The sequence below is a fragment of the Crotalus tigris genome, unplaced genomic scaffold (genome assembly GCF_016545835.1).
Source record: "Crotalus tigris isolate CLP2741 ecotype Arizona unplaced genomic scaffold, ASM1654583v1 scf7180000018523.1292444, whole genome shotgun sequence".
NCBI lineage: Eukaryota > Metazoa > Chordata > Lepidosauria > Squamata > Viperidae > Crotalus > Crotalus tigris.
In genome coordinates, this window is record NW_024097056.1 from 624,070 (window position 1) to 644,575 (window position 20,506).

The 20,506-nt window shown below is 40.5% G+C and overlaps 1 protein-coding gene across 4 annotated transcripts in view; it reads left to right on the top strand.

Annotated features, from left to right (window-relative positions):
* CACNA2D1 (calcium voltage-gated channel auxiliary subunit alpha2delta 1) overlaps nt 1-20,506 on the top strand; it is a 336,443-nt gene that overhangs the window by 222,049 nt on the left and 93,888 nt on the right. For all 4 annotated transcript variants that reach the window (XM_039353434.1, XM_039353435.1, XM_039353436.1 and 1 more), the window contains exon 7: nt 9,426-9,557. In XM_039353434.1, coding sequence (XP_039209368.1) covers nt 9,426-9,557 — 132 coding nt within the window. The remainder of the gene's footprint in view (nt 1-9,425; nt 9,558-20,506) is intronic.

The following is a 20,506-nucleotide window of genomic DNA, read 5'->3' on the forward strand; positions in this document are numbered from 1 at the left end:
TTAATTGAACCTTCACATGTGGACCTGGTCTTTTGCACCTAACATTAATCCTATTAATGTTGTCTACAAGCTAAAGTTGCTCTTTATCTAAGTTAGAGTCAGGGGTGACCATAGGAAAAGTCTTCAAAGAAGTCAAGATGGTGGCTTCACGTGATCACAGCTGGCCTCTTCTAACTACAGTCAGTCTTGTTCACCAATCAATATTCTCCCAAGCCCTCTGGCAACAGCTAAACTATGAAAGTCAGCCAAGTGTTCAAGCGAGTACAAATGTTTGCTATTGCTGTGTTTCCCAGCCTGGACAATTTTAATACTTGGCTGACTTTCATAATTTGACTATTGCTGTTTAGCTTAAGAGACCATTAACCTGTGAGTTAGAAAGAGGTCGTTATCTGCACGGGGATGTTTTTTGTTCTCTCAGTTTCTGCTCCTTTTGAAAAATAATATCCTATTTTAGAGGAGAGCTGTTACGAATTACTGAGGAAAAAAAATGCAAATATGTGAAATTTATTCTACAAGTATGGTACTAAGACGGTGGGATTTATGAAAGCATATCTATCAAGGATCTAGTCCCCAAGTTTGCAGACATCTGATGTATAGGTGGTTTTGGTCCACTGGCAGGAATAAATCATTCAAATACTAGAGTAATAATATCCCTTCCGAGATGTCTCTGAATTGGATGAGGAGATTGTGTCGTTATCCCTTTTTATTTAAAGAGTAATTAAAATGCACCTAGAGCAGCTGTTTAAAAAGGAAGATTCCTTTGGCCTGAAGAAGTATAAATGAAAAATAGATTCCGAATGAATTTATCCAATTCTCTTTAAAGTCCCAATTAACCATTCATACAGCTTTTATGCATGATTCATAGAACAGTCTACATCGTGTATATTCTTTTTGAAATGCTTTGGATTTACTACGCGAAATGGCAGGGAGTAGATATAAATGTCCTTTATAGATATTTGATCCATGTGCCTGGTTGATGGTTTTTCTGCATGCATCCCTCTTTAGACATCCAAAATAGCATTGAATAAGAATTTATGACAAGGCCTAATGGCATGCTGATGATCAATGACTGAAAATAGAATAATATTTAGATCATAGGATAACTAGAAAAAAACTCCTCTTTTCCTTTCTCTTTCTTCTTTTCTCCTCTCCTCCTCTCCTCTCCTCTCCCCTCCCTTTTCTCTTCTTTTCTCTTTTCTTTCTTCTTTTCTCCTCTCCTCCCTTTTCTCTTCTCTTCTCTTCTCTTCTCTTCTCTTCTCTTCTCTTCTCTTCTCTTCTCTTCTCTTCTCCTCTCCTCTCCTCTTCTTTTTTCTCTTCTCTTCTCTTCTCTTCTTTTTTTTCTTTTCTTCTCCTCTCCTCTTCCTTTTCTTTTGCTTTCATTTCTTTTTCTTTTTTCTTAACACAGCTTACATTGTTATTGTTAACATTACCCAAATGAATTATCCTTTGGACAGTTGGCCAACACTTATAAATGGACTGGAATAAAATCTCTGTTATGGTCCTTGGCTGCATCCAGCACAATCAGGCAAGGAAATTGCCAACACATCGTGCAGGGATGAATCTCACTGTATTAAAAAAAATAACAACAACACAAAAAGAATTTAACAGGAATGGAGGCATCAAACGGAACATCGTCCAAAGCCACGTTTATTTGAATAACAGGAATGAATAATAGTTAGACCTCAGGATGAAATCTGGTCTTGTCAGCACAGTTGGGAAAGAATATTCTTTCTGCTTCTACCCACTGTGAACTTCTGAATTGGCTTCCATCAGATAGCTGGACTGACCTTGCTGTCGTTCAGAAATATTGCACCCAGTTTCGGTCGCCATGATATAAAAAAGAGGTTGAGATTTTGGAAAGAGTACAGAGAAGAGCAACAAAGATGATTAGGGGTCTGGAGGCTAAAACATAGGAAGAACGGTTGCAGGAATTGAGTTATTTCTCATTTAATGAAAAGAAGGACTAGGGGGGGACATGATATCCAGTTCTGACTGAAGAAGAACTGAACTGAACTGAAGAAGCTTCTTGGATGAGAAGCGAAACGTCTTCAAGGAAAAACAAAGTCCAGGTGCCTTTTTTTTTTTTTTTTTTTAAAAAAAGCACCTTTGGAACAGCCATTCTCAGATTTTATTCCCCCCCCCAAATTTGATATCACCCATGGAGTTCAATTTGGTTTTCAATATCCAGTTTTTACTAACTCGATATTGTGGGAAAACCGTACAACAAGACCCTGTTTTTAAAGCTATCATTTACTATAATATTTTAACAGATGTAAGAGACGGTATTAATCTGTAACAATGTTAGCTGTAATACATCCTAGGCCGGTGTGTAAGAACGAATGACCACCAGAAAGTTCACTATTTTACATCGATTTTTAGGCAGACGGAAAGGTGCCTTTCTCTTTCCTTTGTTACAGCTTAATATAATGAATTCTTTGGGATACGGTAGAATTTTTTTTTTTTTTTAGTAACAGGATTTATTTCTGTAAATATATGATACAGGAATAACCTGCAACATGCCGGTGGTGTGTTTGACATTTTGCTGTGCGTGCGTGTGTTGTTGTTTTTTTTACTGCAGAATCTGACCTGCTTATTTTATTGATTGATTTGGAGGCGTTTTCTCCTAAGACAATGGAGAGCAGTGTATTTTAACTATTAAACACAAATAATGCACAAGCACACTTGATCATGGGAGGTGAGGATTTCAGTAACTCAGGAAGGAGGCTGTTTAAGCACACAAAGGCACCTCCATACCATATACAGCAGGGGTGTCAAACCTGCAACGTCATGTGATGTGTCACGATGTATTGTGACTTTTTCCCCCATTACCGTAGCTGGGCACTGTTTCAGCATGATGCACTGGCAGTTTGACACCCCTGATATACAGTACAACTCCTTTTTTTTACATCCCTGTAAATCCCTTAATTCGGGTTAGAGTCAGGGAGACTGGAGGTAACTGAGCATTTACTGGCTGGATGCCCTTCCTGACGCCTATGCAAAGTTCACAGCAAAAAATATTTCTTTGCGCCCCGACAGAGAAACATCTGGCACTACCTAGGATTGAACTTTCAACCTTCCGAGTGGGAGGCGAGTGTCTTCACCACTAGACCACGCGGCCACCCAATTAAAGACAGAAATAGTATGTTTCTGGAAATACTCCTGGTGGCAGGTGAAGAGAGTTGAACTTCATCAAAGCTTGTGCTTTTTCCTAAGTCTGAAAAGGTGCTTCAGATTTCTCCTCCTGATTCACAGTAATAAGTATGACACGTAATGTGCTTAGAGGCTGCTAACCTCTCTCAGGTTGACATGAAAATGCTGGTTTTCTTATTGTGTGGGAAAGAAGCCTTTCTCTTTGCTTCTTAAATTAATGGCAGAGATTTTTCCCCCCTTTCTTTCACTCTATTGGAATTAATTTCTATGTGGCATTTCTTTCTTCTTTCTTTCTTTCTTTCTTTCTTTCTTTCTTTCTTTCTTTCTTTCTTTCTTTCTTTCTTTCTTTCCTCTCCTCTCCTCTCCTCTCCTTTCCTTCATCTATCTTCCTTCCCTTCCATTCCTTTCCCTTCTTCTATCTTCCTTTCCTTTCCTCTCCTCTCCTCTCCTTTCCTTTCCTCTCCTTTCCTTTCCTTTCCTTTCCTTCATCTATCTTCCTTCCCTTCCATTCCTTTCCCTTCTTCTATCTTCCTTTCCTTTCCTTTCCTTTCCTCTCCTCTCCTCTCCTCTCCTTTCCTTTCCTTTCCTTTCCTTTCCTTTCCTTTCCTTCATCTATCTTCCTTCCCTTCCATTCCTTTCCCTTCTTCTATCTTCCTTTCCTTTCCTCTCCTCTCCTCTCCTCTCCTCTCCTCTCCTCTCCTTTCCTTTCCTTTCCTTTCCTTTCCTTTCCTTTCCTTCATCTATCTTCCTTCCCTTCCATTCCTTTCCCTTCTTCTATCTTCCTTTCCTTTCCTCTCCTCTCCTCTCCTCTCCTCTCCTTTCCTTTCCTTTCCTTTCCTTCATCTATCTTCCTTCCCTTCCATTCCTTTCCCTTCTTCTATCTTCCTTTCCTTTCCTTTCCTTTCCTCTCCTCTCCTCTCCTCTCCTCTCCTTTCCTTTCCTTTCCTTTCCTTCATCTATCTTCCTTCTCTTCCATTCCTTTCCCTTCTTCTATCTTCCTTTCCTTTCCTCTCCTCTCCTCTCCTTTCCTTTCCTATCTTCCTTCCCTTCCATTCCTTTCCCTTCTTCTATCTTCCTCTCCTTTCCTTTCCTTTCCTTCATCTATCTTCCTTTCCTTTCCTTTCCTTCATCTATCTTCCTTCCCTTCCATTCCTTTCCCTTCTTCTATCTTCCTTTCCTTTCCTTTCCTCTCCTCTCCTCTCCTTTCCTTTCCTTTCCTTCATCTATCTTCCTTCCCTTCCATTCCTTTCCCTTCTTCTATCTTCCTTTCCTTTCCTCTCCTCTCCTCTCCTCTCCTTTCCTTTCCTTTCCTTCATCTATCTTCCTTCCCTTCCATTCCTTTCCCTTCTTCTATCTTCCTTTCCTTTCCTTTCCTCTCCTCTCCTTTCCTTTCCTTTCCTTTCCTTCATCTATCTTCCTTCCCTTCCATTCCTTTCCCTTCTTCTATCTTCCTTTCCTTTCCTCTCCTCTCCTCCCCTCTCCTCTCCTCTCCTCTCCTCTCCTCTCCTTTCCTTTCCTTTCCTTCATCTATCTTCCTTCCCTTCCATTCCTTTCCCTTCTTCTATCTTCCTTTCCTCTCCTCTCCTCTCCTCTCCTCTCCTTTCCTTTCCTTTCCTTTCCTTCATCTATCTTCCTTCCCTTCCATTCCTTTCCCTTCTTCTATCTTCCTTTCCTTTCCTTGCCTTGCCTTGCCCCTTCCCCTTCCCTTTCTTTTTCTTTTCTGTGAAGGGTTGGTGGTTTCTAAACCTCTCATCAGATGCTTAAAATCCTTAGTTATTCACCTTTTTATGCATCAAATAAAATACATCCAAAGGAATACAAACACAATTGACTTTTGTCATGCTTTCTAGCTGATTCATATTGGCTTAATAATCTTAGCCAGGCTAATCAGATTTTAGCATAGGAGCTGGGATTTAAATTGTCAACATATTATTGAATTCCGTTCCCCAAATTTGGAATTAATCTGTTTTTGAAATAACTTTTAAAAATGTTCCTGGATTATTAAGGGAGAAACAATTGTAATCCATTGTTTGGAAAGATAGTAAATTAGAATTTTAAGCCAACTTCTTTTCTTAATTGGTGTGAATCTTATCCCTGATGTTCCTACATTTTTATACAACTGTTAGATAGCAGCACTATATATGGCAATAATATCTATTGTCACTTTGTTTAAGTTAAACAAATGCATTTTATGACTATTGTTGTCTGGCATTATGAATTGTTGCAGATCATTTGGCAGAAATATTTCCCTCTTGCATATTAAATTGAATCCAGGCGCTGAATTTGGAAAGAGTTTATAACGTTAAAGCAGGCTGTGTCCCAACATTTGTTAATGATCTGTGTGTCATCTCAATAGAATCCAGAGCTTAGCAGTAACAACAGAAACAAACAGAAGCTGGAACTATTATACAATGTAAAGCATTTATTCCATGCTTTTGGAAGATTGTTTGATGTGTAAATACCAGCTGTTGAGTAAGCTTATTATCAGTGTAATCATGGGCTATTTGAAAAAAGAAAATAAGAAACCAAACAGCTTGCTGCATCTTATTTTCACTAAATAAATTCAAATTATTCACTTTATTAAATAAGAAAACTCAGAGACATTCACGAGCGTATGGTTGGGTCAAAATCTGAAAATACTCGACGTAACAATCACAGTTGTTGTAAGTGTGAAACCTGGTGATAAGTCGTCGTAACTTTGAACTGTCACAGAATGAACTGGGACCACAACATTGTGACTGACAGATATCCTTGTTTAAATCGGTTTCCAAAATTCCCACGCAGCCAATCCGTAAATCTTGGATTTACGATACACACACTTGAATCAGGAGTCTGAGAGATGGTGTGTACTCCTGCTTGAGCAGGGGGCTGGACTAGAAGACCTCCAAGGTGCCTTCCTACTCTACTCTGATTGGTTGATTCATTTTAATCTGAAATTCTGAAACAACTCTTTCATTCCCAATTCCGCTTTCTTGAAAGTTACCGTTGGAATTTTTCTGAGAAGTTAATTGCTTTTTTTTTTTAAAGTGCCCATGCACTATTTTAGCAATTAGGAAACAAGCGAACGTCTCAAAACAGTTAGATATTAATGACAAGTTTTGTAACTGGGCTCACATTAGCGGGACTGGATACAATTAGTCCTCAACTTACAACAGTTCGCTTAGTGATGGTTCCAAGTTACAACAGTGACTTATGACCGTTTTTCACAGTTATGGCCGCTGCAGGATCCCCAGGGTCATGTGATCTACATTCGGATGCTTGACAACTGTTTCACATTTATGATGGTCACAGTATCTCTGTGTGTGTGTGTGTGTGTGTGTGTGTGTGTGTGTCACATGATCCCCTCTTGCGAACTTCTGCCAAGCAAACTCAATGAGGGAAGCCAGATCATTTAACGACCGTGTGACTAATTTAAGAACTGCAGTGATTCATTTAACAACTGTGGCAAGAAACGTCTTAATGGGGCAAAGCTCACTTAACCAATTTCTCACTTAGCAACATAAATTTTGGGCTCAATTGTGGTCCTACGTCGATATTGCTTAGGGTGTCATCCACACTTGGAATACTGCATCCAGTTTTGGTCACCAGGATGTAAAAAAGACGTTGAGACTCTAGAAAGAGTGCACAGAAGAGCAACAAAGATGATTAGGAGATTGGAGGCTAAAGCATATAAGGAAAGGCTGCTGGAATTGGGTATGTCTAGTTTAATGAAAAGAAGGGCGAGGGAGGACATGATAGCAGTGTTCCAGTATCTCAGGGGTTGCCCACAAAGAAGAGGGAGTCAAGCTATTCTCCAAAGCACCTGAAGACAGGACAAGAAGCAACCGATGGAAACTAACCAAAGAGAGAAGCAACCTAGAACTAAGGAGAAACTTCCTGACAGTTAGAACAATTAACCAGTGGAACCACCTGCCTCCAGAAGTGGTGAATGCTCCAACACTGGAAGTTTTTAAGAAGAGACTGGACAGCCAGCCACTTGTCTGAAATGGTATAGGGTTTCCTGCCTGAGCAGGCGGTTGGACTAGATGACCTCCAGACCCCTTCCAACTACTACTACTACTACTACTTCTTCTTCTTCTTCTTCTTCTTCTTCTTCTTCTTCTTCTTCTTCTTCTTCTTCTTCTTCTTCTTCTTCTTCTTCTTCTTCTTCTTCTTCTTCTTCTTCTTCTTCGTCTTCTTCTTCTTCTTCTTCTTCTTCTTCTTCTTCTTCTTCTTCTTCTTCTTCTTCTTCTTCTTCTCCTCCTCCTCCTCCTCCTCCTCATTATTATTATTGTCTTATGTTGCTTCAGCTTCTTCTTGTTGTTCAACTGAACTGCTCGGCTCCTACTGAGATGACTTATATGAGAACCTCTTTTGAATAAATGATGGCCCATTTTGAGGGCGGCTGTTTGCAAATTCATAATTGAAGTAAAGCACAGATGAAAAAGTGCATGTGTATTTACTTTTCCTGGGCTCGCTTTACTCTAATCCTTTGTTCATCAACATAGACTTTGTCGGCTTTGCAACCTGTTTACCCCCCACTTCCAAACACCATCAGGAAGGAGAAGAATAAAGAAAAAACAAACAAACCAAGAGATTGATAAAGCTCCATCTGAGGATTTAAACCGCGCTCTGTTCCAATTAAGTCAATGCCAGCTGTTGCCTAGCGTGAGCGAGTTATTTTGGACTGTAAAGGAGGCATTTTAAAGGAGAACTAAAGCAGCAGCTATTTATCAATATTGTAATGAAGCATTGTTTGTCCCATCAATTATTAATGCAGGAGTCCTGGGAAACAGTCTCAGCCTTTAAAAAAACAACCCTCAATCTCTTTTGTCTGAAAAAATAAAATGCCTCTAATATTATTATATTATTATTATTATTATTATTATTATGTTTTGCCTAAATAACTCCAGACGTGGTCAGTTTAGGAATTAGACCTCCTCTATCTATAGTCCTGTAACGCTTACCTGGTCGTGCTTATGAATATAATTATTATTATTTTTGTATTTCAAGTTAATTCTGAAGCTGGCCCAGCCTATGAATATTAATGTGCACATAGCTGATCTCTCTGCAAATGATCACATCCATAAACATGAAAACACTGTTAACTTACAGTAATGAGCACACGCTTGGATTTCAGATCCCCAGTTGGCTTTAGAAGTCTAATGTTACATTTAATGCTATAGTCTTCTCTTCTGTCTCATTCTTAGTCCCTGTGGATCTATTATTAATTTAGACTCCCCCCCAAGAAGTGGAGCCTGCATTAACTCCCGCAGTCGATGCAAAACATTTCAGTTGTATTATTATATATGTTTTGCATGTGAATAGGCTACGATCCAAGAATCCACAGTTGTACAGTTGTAACAATTCATTTAGTGCAGGGGTCTTCAAACGTGGCCCTTTTATGACTTGTGGACTTCAACTCCCAAAATTCCTCAGACAATTAAATCATTCCAGACAAATGTCTCTTTTTTCTTTTCTTTTTTTTTTTTAACAAATTTTATTTATAATACAGTTAAAAACAAACAAACATTGGATTTGACGTGACATTCCCGTATATGCATTCTTATCAGATTATTCCACTTTTTACAATCAATTCTTCATCTCTACATATACATTTAAGTTTTATATACAATACTTGTTCTAAAATAACGTATATTTCTATCTTAACATTCATCTTTAATCCCGACTGTCCTCTTCAAATTCCTCCATCGGTAAAATTTATCCCAGGTTTCATAATAAACTGATCCACATTTATCTTTTAATATCATTGTAAGCCTGTCCATTTCCGCACATGCTAATATTTTATGTATTAACTCTTCCTCTGTGGGAATTTCCTTGCTCTTCCATTTTTGCGCTAAAGCAAGCCTAGCTGCAGTCAGGATGTGTAGCAGCAGATAGATTGTTCCCTTGTCGTATTTTTCTGTTGTTATTCCCAACAAGAAGAGTTCATGTTTTAACTCTAAGTCCAGTGTTAATATATCCCTCATCCAGTTTCGTGTCCTGTTCCAATACTCACGGATCTTTGGACATTCCCACCACATATGGTAGTATGAACCTATGCTGTTTTACAGCAAATGTCTCTTCTTGACCTTCCAGTGATGGAGCACCCACAACTTCTGGAGGCCAGCTGTTCCACTGATTAATTGCTGTCCTCCTCAGGAAATCTCTCCTTAGTTCTAGGTTGCTTCTCTCCTTGCTAAGCTCCTTTTGGGGGACATGGTTTTGTGCACGGCAGAGTACAAACTGCAACTTTACGGCACCAGGCGTAATTTATTTCCTCTCCTCTTTTGTAGCTACCATCGTGTTGAATGAACTGAACTGGACGGGTGCCTTGGATGAAGTCTTTAAAAAGAACAGAGAGGAAGATCAAAGTCTGCTGTGGCAGGTTTTTGGCAGCGCCACCGGCCTCGCTAGATATTACCCAGGTAATTTGCCAACGTGTCGGTCGATATTCCCTTTCATGTGCTCGCCTTCTTCTCTACTCTACTTCCATGGAAATCGCAGGCTATGTTTTTTTAACGGGATGGAGGGAAGCGGCAGATGGTTCTTCTCCCCGACGGAGAACCCTTTGAATAGCCGGAAGTCTTAAAAGTGTTAAGGGCAGAAATAAAAAAAAAAAAATGAAGCTTCTCTGATATTTAATTAACTCCAACCTCTTCACAAAAATTGAGATGAGATCTCTGATGGAGTCTGGTTGACATTTTCAAGCAATGCGTTAGCTCTTCTCCGTGGGCTCCCTTCTCCTATATCACAGTCACAAGAGCAGTTAAGGTGACGGCTGGCGGTGCTTAAATCAGCAGCCAGAAAGGCAATTTTGCTTAGTTAAATGGAAAAGTGGCAGAACTGGGTTCTTAAAAAAGGGTGCTCTGAAGTCACTCCGCTGTCCCTGAAGGCTAAGCTCATCTCCTGGAGCTGAGATTGATGAATAGAGAATGAAGGACCTCGTTAGATCCATTTATCTGCCCCTCCTGTTAGACAACGGACTGTAGTTTTTTAATTTAAATCAGGAATCTCTTTCCAGTACCTTCAGGCCACTGGTAGTTTCCACTGAATGTATATATTCTAGCAGGCTGATCTAATGTGCTGTGCTGATTAGTCTTTACAGGATTTTTGTTAAGAAAACATTTTTATCCTCCTTATAACTAAGTATTTCCGTCCAGCGTGCTGCAGATGTTAATTGAATTTTCTGGTATGAATTTGGTTCTAACAATGATCAAAGTTAAACTGAAGTGATCTGTGGTTTTCTGGCAGGTGTTTCAATACCAAGCTACATAACATCATAATCCTAACTCTAGCTTGATGATGTTACCTAGTTTGGGTAATGAGACGTCTGTAAGGAAATCACCCAGCTCAGAGAACACCAAGGACCTCAGAACTTTTCCTCACTACTACTACTACTACTACTACTACTACTACTACTACTACTACTACTACTACTACTACTACTACTACTACTTCTTCTTCTTCTTCTTCTCCTCCTCCTCCTCCTCCTCCTCCTCTTCTTCTTCTTCTTCTCCTCCTTCCTCCTCCTCCTCCTCCCCTTCTTCTTCTTCTTCTTCTTCCTCTTCCTCTTCCTCTTCCTCCTCCTCCTCCTCCTCCTCCTCCTCCTCCTCCTCCTCCTAGTTGGGTCATGAAACAACAGCAAGCACAACTGCAAGCTCAGACAGCATCAAGGACCCCTCATGTCAACCCTGAGCTACAAATATTCTCCTTTATTGGCAATGCTGAAGTTTCTAGAACTCATTGTTGAGTCTTGGTTCACGTTTTAGAAATTAGAAACCTGCTCATTTCATTCCTCCCTGGCTCCCACTTTGCTTCCTATTTGCTCACAGGTAGTCCAAAAGCTCTCTTCTGTTTTGCCTTTTTAGAATAGCTCAGTACTTTCAGAAAACCCGCGGAATGACAGTGGGTGGGCTGGAGAAGGAGAACCTGACACTGCCCTCCCGATAAATTTATGGAAATTAAATTTATACTTATGCACGGGATTTACATAATTCTTAATCAGTGCTTCGGGTTGCTTGAAAATCTAATTTGGGTTACCTCTCGTGGAAGAATGTTGGAGGAACCCTGAATTATTAAACGCCATCACATCATCCTATTTTGCATATTAAAAGTAATGAATATCCTGTAGGTCCCCCAAACAATCTGAGCCTAATAAATGGTTGGTCTCGTTTATTTCCACCAAAGCGAGTCTCCAAATAGATATTTTTTCCCCCATTTTTGGATGGGAATAATGAAAGTCATGTGCAGATGGTGATGTGGGTGATGATGATGATGATGATTTATTTAATCTATTTTTTTTTTAAAAAAATAAAAACAGTTGGCTTTTTTCGAAAAGAATAGCTATCTCAACCTTGCTATTGAGTTGGTGGGAAGAATTAAGCTCTGCTTAAGGTTGATTAAGTTATTTCTTTAAACCAATTTTAGTTTACAAGTCTCTTCCAACTCTGTTATTCTGCCTATTTAATCTTTCTTCCTGTCCTTTCGTATGAGGTCTTTTGGGGGCCTCCATAAGAGGCTAAAACATACAAAGAACGGTTGCTGGAGTTGGGTATGTCTAATTTAATGAAGACAAGGACAAAGGGTGACAGGATAGCAATGTTCCAGTATCTCAGGGGTTGCCCCAAAGAAGAGGGAGTCAAGCTATTCTCCAAAGCGCCTGAAGGCAGGACAAGAAGCAACGGAGGGAAACTCATCAAGGAGAGAAGCAACCTAGAACTAAGGAGAAACTTCCTGACAGTTAGAACATTTAACCAGTGGAACAATCTGCCTCCAGAAGCGGTGAATGCTCCAACACTGGAGGTTTTTAAGAAGAGACTGGACAGCCATTTGTCCAAAATGGTATAGGGTTTCCTGCCTGAGCAGGGGGTTGGACTAGATGACCTCCCAGGTCCCTTCCAACTCGGTTGTTTTATTTATACTGTAGCTTCTGAATATCATCCAAAAACAACTCCATACTGAACACAATACAGGTAGTCCTCGACTCATGGCCACAACTGAGCCCAAATTTTCTGTTGCTCAGTGAGAAATGTGTTAAGTGAATTTTACCATCTTTCTTGTCATAGTTGTGAAGTCAGTTGCTGCAGTTGTGAAGTGAGTCACACGGTTGTTAAGTGAATCTGGCTTCCCCCATTGACTTTGCTTGTCAGAAGGTCACAAAAGGAGGATCATATGATTCCGGGACATGGCAACCGTCATAAATTGGAGTCCGTTGTCAAGCGTCTGAATTCTGATTATGGGACCACGGGGATGCTGCAACGGTTGTAAGTGTGAAAAACAGTCGTGTGTCATTTTTTCCCAGCGGCCTTGTAACTTTGAACGGTCACTGAACAAACTGCTGTAAATCGAGGACTATCTGAACAGTGATTTTAACCGGAAGTGATTTAAGGGAGAATGACTGCAAATGGGGATTCCTGAGATGGTCAGAAAATCAGCAATTTAATTTTTTTTAGAAGCCCTTGGGTGCGTGCCATTTGGACTCGGAAATTTATTGATTTGCAATTCTCCCCCTCCCCATTCTGATTATAATTTCATTCCTTGTCATAGCTGTTTGTCTCAGTTTGTTTCATACCCTATCTCAGTGATGGTGAACCTTTTAGAGACTGAGTGCCCAAACTGCAACCCAAAACGCACTTATGCATCGTCGAGTGCCGGGTGGGTGTGGCCCAGTGGGTGGGCATGGCCCATTGGGTGGGCGTGGCTGCGGTGGTAACGGCAGACTGGATGGGACTAAGAGCCGAGGTGGCGCAGCAGTTAGAGTGCAGTACTGCAGGCCACTTTAGCTGACTGTGTTCAGCAGGTCAGCGGTTCAAATCTCACCGGCTCAAGGTTGACTCAGCCTTCCATCCTTCCGGGGTAGGTAAAATGAGGACCCAGATTGTTGGGGGCAATGTAAATATATATATACATTGCTTACTGGTGTACACCGCTTAGAGAGTGCTTGCCCTTAAAGCGGTATATAAGTCTCATAAATAAATAAATAAATAAAATAAAAAGTTCAATCAATCAATTCCAACTTTGCAAGACTTTTTTTTCCCGCGAGAAGTTGAAATTGACTGATTGAACCTTTTTTTCCCTTTTTTTTGCACACGGTGGCGGAGGCCTAAAGCGAAAAGGTTTTATAAAACCCAGCTGAAGGCCTAGGACTGGGGTGATGGCGCACGTGCCCACAGAGAGGGCTCTGAGTGCCGCCTCTGGCACCTGTGCCATAGGTTCGCCACCACTGCCCTATCTGGAAAAGGTCAGCCTCATTCCTTTTTTTAAACAGAAATTAGCCTTTCTGTTTTGCTTAGTAAAAGGGACTTCTGGGCAAGGGGAGACCTGGTTGTTAGCAAGACAGATCGTCCCTGCATGAGGCGTTTTTTGCAAGGCGGCGTATCTTGACCATTCTCCTCTAAAAATCTCAAGATTGCATCGCATCACACTCACGTTAGAGGCACCGAGATGCTTCTGGGTGGAAAGGTTCAGCTGGTGACATCACCAGCCCAAAAGGATGCCCACTTGGAGGGTCCTATCATGTCTCCAGCAGGAGCTGGAGCGAAGGACGGGAGCTCACCCCATCCCACGGCGGTACTCAAACGTGAGCTTGCAGCTTATCAAGCATGCAAAATATTGTGCTCCAAGGAATCTCAAGCTGGGCCAGAACTTAAGAAAGTATCCAATAGGCCTATGCTCAGACTGTTCAAGTAGTCCTCGACTTACGACCAAAAAATGAGCCCAAAATTTCTGTTGCTAAGCAAGACATGTGTTAAGTGAGTTTTGCCCCATTTTACACTCTTCATTGCACAGTTGAATTAGTCACACAGTTGTTAAGTGAACCTGGCTTCCCCACTGAGTTTGCTTGTTGCAAAAGGGGATCAGATGACCTGCCCCCGGGACACTGCAACTGTCGTAAATATGAGCCCATTGCTGAGCATCCAGATTTCGATCACGTGATCATGAGGATGCTCCAACGATCGTAAAATGGCTAATAAGTGCCATTTTTTCAGTGCCATTGTAATTTTGATACTAAACGATTGTTGTCAGTGGAGCATCATCCTTTTTTGATTGACATCAGAAAGTACGCCCTGATAAAACTGCATATTTTCTGTCAGACTCTATCGATATCGGTGAATTTACCGAATAGGGAATTTACAGCAGAGGAGAGAAATGCAATATGCATCTGGAGAGGACATTCTTAAATTGCTTGGAACTCTTTTTTGTTTTTAAAGAAAATTGTATTGGTTTTCTAGTTTTACATTTAAATATTGGAAAAGTAACGTGGCGGCTGAGTTGGTCAATAATTCAATAACATACAAATATCTTTAGTACAGATCTCAAAGTATTACATTAAATGTTTCCCCTCTTTCCCCCTTAGTATTTACTGTCTCATCTTTAAATTAGTACAATTCTTATTATATCAATTAAATAAAAAATAACTTTCTTGCATTTATCAATAATTTTTAGTTTATACATATCCTAGTTATTTTAACATTCAATCTTTTTAGACAATCAATGTCCTGGTTAATTTTTCCCAATTTTTGGTTTCCCGTTAATGTTTATATTTAACGTTCGATATTTATAATTTCCAAGTTTTAAATAACCCCAATTCCCTTTATCACAATTTATCACAAGATCTAATGTTCAGAATACATGTCTTATCTGTCTGAGTTCTCACCATCTTAATCAACTAATTAGTAATACAATATACCGTAAATGCCGGCGTATAAGGCGACTTCCGCGAGCGCTGAAATCGGCGCCAAAGACGGGGGTCGTCTTATACGCTGAGTCGTCTTATATGCTGGAAATACTGATAGTTTCCGGCGTATAAGATGACGTTCTAGGAATGCGGCCTGGCTATAAAGACGGGGGTCGTCTTATACGCCGGGTCGCCTTGTACGCCGGCATTTATGGTAATATTCTTATTTTCTGGTAATTTCCAGATATCTTAAATTTAGTAACCAAAATCCCTCCTGTTTCAACATTTAATGCTTCCTGTCTTTTTCTCTTAACATCTACTATCTCATATTTAAGCTAATAATTCTTATTACTGACGCTAAGTAAAAAAAATATTTATTACATTCATCGATTGATTTTTAGTTTATATGCTTGGAACTCTTTCATGATTCTCCTAGAGGAGCTGATCTCCAAAGATTCTTTTCTGCCGGTGCCTCTTGCATTATGTATCCCATTATATCTCTCCATCTCGCTGTGTCCTTTCGATTCGATTAGAGGAGCACACCGTTTATCAGTCTTGTCTCGAAAATCAATTTCAACAAATAACTGGCAAAAGGGCACGGTCAATTCTCAAGGCTTGGGGGAAAAAAATTCAGCCGGGTTTCGTGCTGCTTTGTAGGACGAATGCAAACTGGAACGAAAGAGAACTTCGCCTCTCCTGCTTAATTTCCACTCGCCAATCTTTGGTTTACAATTCTGTGGATAACGTGGCCCCACCTGAGGCAAGATGGATTTTGAATGTCCACTTCATCATAATTTTAACACCTGTTTATCTCTGGTTATCTGTAGGAATCCCCATGCTCTATTCTTAATGCAGAACAGAATGGAATAACAGTGTTGGAAGGGTATAAAGTGGGTATTTGTTGTTAGTTGCGAAGCCGTGTCTGACCCATCGCGACCCCATGGACAATGTTCCTCCAGGCCTTCCTGTCCTCTACCATCTTCTGGGGTCCATTGAAGCTCACGCCTCCTGCTTCAGTGACTCCATCCAGCCCCCTCATTCTCTGTCGTCCCATTCTTCTATTGCCCTCCATCTTTCCCAGCATTAGGCTCTTCTCCAGTGAGTCCTTCCTTCTCATTAGGTGGCTAAAATATTTGAGTTTCAACCAGGATCTGGCCTTCTAAAGAGCAGTCGGGGTTGATCTCTTCTAGGACTGACTGGTTTGATCACTTGCAGTCCAGGGGACTCACAGGAGTCTTCTCCAGCACCATAGTTCAAAGGCTTCCATTCTTTGGCGCTCAGCCTTTCTTATGGTCCAGCTTTCACAGTCATCCATTGCAACTGGGAAAATCATAGCCTTGACTATTTGTACTTTTGTTCGCAGGGTGATGTCTCTGCTTTTTAGTATGTATAACGATGACTTACAATACTGAGGCACAGCAGATAGAATAGAATTAGAATACTGCTGGAAGGGACTTTGGAGGTCTTCTAGTCTAGCCCCCTGCTTAAGCAGGAGATCCTATATAATTCTGGACAAATGGCTGTCCAATCTCTCTTTTTTAAAACTTCCAGTGATGAAGCACCCATAACTTTCTGAAGGCCACTGGTTGATTGTTTTCATTGTCAGGAAGTTTCTCCTTAGTTCTAAGTCAGAGGTCTGAAGCCAAGCTATTCCTCGCTGTTAGGAAGTTTCTCCTTAATTCCAGGTTGCTTCTCTCCTTGATTAGTTTCCATCCATCTTTTCTTGTCTTGCCTTCTGGTGGTTTGGAGAATAAGTTGATCCCCTCTTTTTTGTGGCAGCCCCTCAAATATTGGAATGCTGTCACCCTTAATCCTTCTCTTCATTAGACTAGACATACCCAATTCCTACAACCATTCTTCATATGATCTCAGCAACTTTATGTAGTAACTGGGATTAATTTTTCCTGGCTCTTCCTTTGTTATTACTCTTAATTACAGATGCAAATTAAATTGCAATTGTAAATCAATAGTTCATTATGCTGCTTCAGGAAGCAGCACATTTTTTTCCATTGGTTGCTAAAATGTGGTTTAATTTCTGTGCTGGTCAAGCTCCCTTGAGATCTTTCAGTCTCCTGTTCCTCATTTATTAGGGCTGACCTCACCTTGTGTCTTAGGAAATGAAAGTGCCAAAAGCAATTTAGGGACTACACTCCTTTTGAATTAAAGCACTATCAGCAGAGTGGGATTTTTTTCCCCTCTAGCCTCTTCAACACCCAGCAACAGTCATATATGCTATTCAAACGGTATTGAGCAGAGCAGATATAATGCTAATAATTCAATAAAACTCTTCAATCAATCGATCAATCAATCAATCAATCAATCAGAATGGAGCTGGAAGGGACCTTGGAGGTCTTCTAGTGCAACCCCCTACTCAAGTAGGAGACCCTATACCAGGGGTAGGCAACCTTGGCTCTTTTATGGTGTGTGGACTTCCAGAATTCCTGAGCCAGCCACGCTGAGGGGAAAGGGAGAGGTTTCCAAGCTGAGCCATGCTGGCTCAGGAATTCTGGGAGTTGAAGTCCACGAGTCATAAAAGAGCCAAGGTTGCCTACTCCCGGCCTAGGCCTAGGCCGCTTTCTGACTCGTGAACTTCAATTCCCAGAATTCCTGAGCCAGCCTGGCTCAGCTTGGAAACCTCTCCCTTTCCCCTCAGGGTGGCTGGCTCAGGAATTCTGGGAGTTGAAGTTCACGAGTCATAAAAGAACCAAGATTGCCTGCCCCTGCACTAGACCATGTCAGACAAATGGTGGTCCAGTCCCCAGTAGCTGTCCTGTCTTTTCTTAAAAATCCCCTGTGATGAAACACCCACAACTTCTGAAGGCAAGCTGTTCCACTTATAATTTCAATAAGATGTGAAATATGTCGAATCCCTCAATCCTATTTTTTTTTTTAAAAAAGGTCACGTTTTCTTTTTTTCTTTGACATGTATATTCATTCATATCTTTATATGTCTTTGTTCTTTTGTTTTTTTCTGCAAAATCTGACCGGATTAAATTAGTTGAGCTCCCTCTGCTTTGACATGGAGAATTCCATCCCTCCATCTGCTTAAAGAAATAAATAATGGGTCAGCTTTGAAAAATCAATTGATAATAAAATAAAATGATCTCTCTCTCTCTCTCTCTCTCTCTCTCTCTCTCTCTCTCTCTCTCTGTGTGTGTGTGTGTGTGTCTCTGTCTCTCTCTGTCTCTCTGTCTCTCTCTCTCTCTCTCTTTCTCTCTCTCTCAGAGCCTCATTGACCACAGCTGTGTTTGTGTTAATTATTTCTGGCAGATAATAGTTGTGTCCAAAATATTAGACTTACCAAAGAGACTTATTACCGTGTTGCAAGTAATAGAGGACCAACTGATGGGAAATGAATCTGAACTCTTTGGAAAAGGTAGTTAAAAGGGGGGGGGGTCCTTTGCTGCAGGCTTAGGCAGTTCTGGGAAAGGGATCGTTTCATTTTACCAGATGAAATATAAAGTTTGAAATTTAGCCACCCTCTTAAAATATTTCTTACCTGTCTATAAGGCATGCTTTTGAAGATCATAGTACCTGTACGCAGGATATTGATGACGAACAAAGGTTAACTATTCACATCATAGTATCTTAAGGGCTATTATCTTCTAGAAATATCAATATGGCAGGCTTGGTCTTTCATTCATGGTTATTCTTTGACGTTGGTCCATTTGAAGGTCCATCAGATATAAAATATTGATTATATGGACCGAAAGACATACCGTAAATGCCGGCGTATAAGACGACTTCCGCGAGCGCTGAAATCGGCGCCAAAGACGGGGGTTGTCTTATACGCCGAGTCGTCTTATACGCTGGAAATACTGGTAGTTTCCGGCGTATAAGACAACGTTCTAGGAATGCGGCCCGGCTATAAAGACGGGGGTTGTCTTATACGCCGGGTCGCCTAATACGCCGGCATATACGGTATTACTAGATGGAGTGTCACCCTGTCTGTGTATGTCTAGTCTAGTGAGAAGAAGGACTAGGGGTGATATAATAGCAGTATTTCAGTATTTGAGGGGCTGCCATAAAGAAGAGGGGGTCCACCTATTTTCCAAAGAATCTGAAGGCAGAACAAGAAACAATGGATGGAAACTAATCAAGGGGAGATCCAACCTAGAATTAAGGAGAAACTTCCCAACAGTGAGAACAATTAATCAGTGGAACCTCCTGCCTCCAGAGGTTGTGGGTGCTCCATCACTGGAAGTGTTTAAGAAGAGATTGGACAACTATTTGTCTGGAATGGAATAGGGTCTTCTGCTTGAGCAGAATGTTGAACTAGAAGATTTCCAAGGACCCTTACAATGCTGTTGTTCTGTTCTGCTCTGTTGTGTGTGTGTGTGTGTGTGTGTGTGTTTGTGTGTATCTGTCTATCGCTGGGATTATCATATATAAATACCAAAGAAAATGAAAGCTTAAAGAAATTTATAGCATTATAATAACTGTGGTCATTCATAAAACAACTACTGGATGGTAATGTAGACATTCTTCCTTTAAAAAGCTGGTTTGCGTGTGATATGCTGTTATGCTTTAGATCAGTGGTTCTCAACCTTTCTAATGCCGCGACCCCATAATATAGTTCCTCATGTTGTGGTGACCCCCAACCACTTATACATCATCGGGTGCCAGGGGCGTGGCCAAAGAAAAGGGGAAAAAAATGGCGGACAGCCTTGTTTGGCGACCCCCGTGAAATGGTCATTCGACCCCAAATGGGGTCCCGACCCACAGGTTGAGAACCACTGCTTTAGATAGATAGATAGATAGATAGATAGATAGATAGATAGATAGATAGATAGATAGACAGACAATGGCACACATTAAATATGAAATTTAATTGCTTGCTCTCAAAGTGTATACATAGATAACACACATTTAAACATACTATATACAACATACAGTATGTATAGACCAGGGGTAGGCAACCTTGGCTCTTTTATGACTCGTGGACTTCAACTCCCAGAATTCCCCAGCCAGCATGGCTGGCACAGGAATTCTGGAAGTTGAAGTCCATGAGTCATAAAAGAGCCAAGTTGCCTACGCCTGGTATAGACCTTTAATGTTCAAGTTCTATAATGTACAGCTGAACACTTGATAACTTATATCTCAAATTATTAGTTCCCAATCTTGGGAATTTTAAGACCTGTGGACTTCGACTTCCAGAATTCCCCAGCCAGCATAGCATAGTTGACTCAGGAATTCTGGGAGTTGAAGTCCATAGGTCTTAAAATTCCCAGGGTTGGGATACCCTGGCCTATATGGTCTCTCCAGAGTTTTGAAAAAGAATTGTTTTTACTCTGTTTATAGCCATTGATAACTAAATCTAGGAACTCTGGCATATAGACATATAGTAAAAGGAGATTATATTAATTCCTATTATTCTTATCCTCCTGTGATACGAATGTCAGAGAGAAACTCTTTTAATGAAAAAAATGAAATAAAAACCTTTGGAGCAACTTAATGTTTTGCCCAAAAATTTAATTAGCTTTTTTCTTCCATTGTTACAGTTTTACATATTTTCACCTACTAATTTAGTTATTGGTGGGTTTTTTTGGACAACAGTTGAAATTATACTAATTTTACCCATAATTCTGTCCTTTATTATAGGTTTTTATTCAAGAAACCAATCACCACAAATAATTAAGCATCTTCTAAATAAAAGAGAATAAGGACATAAAATAGGTTTCGGTTGTAATTTATTTC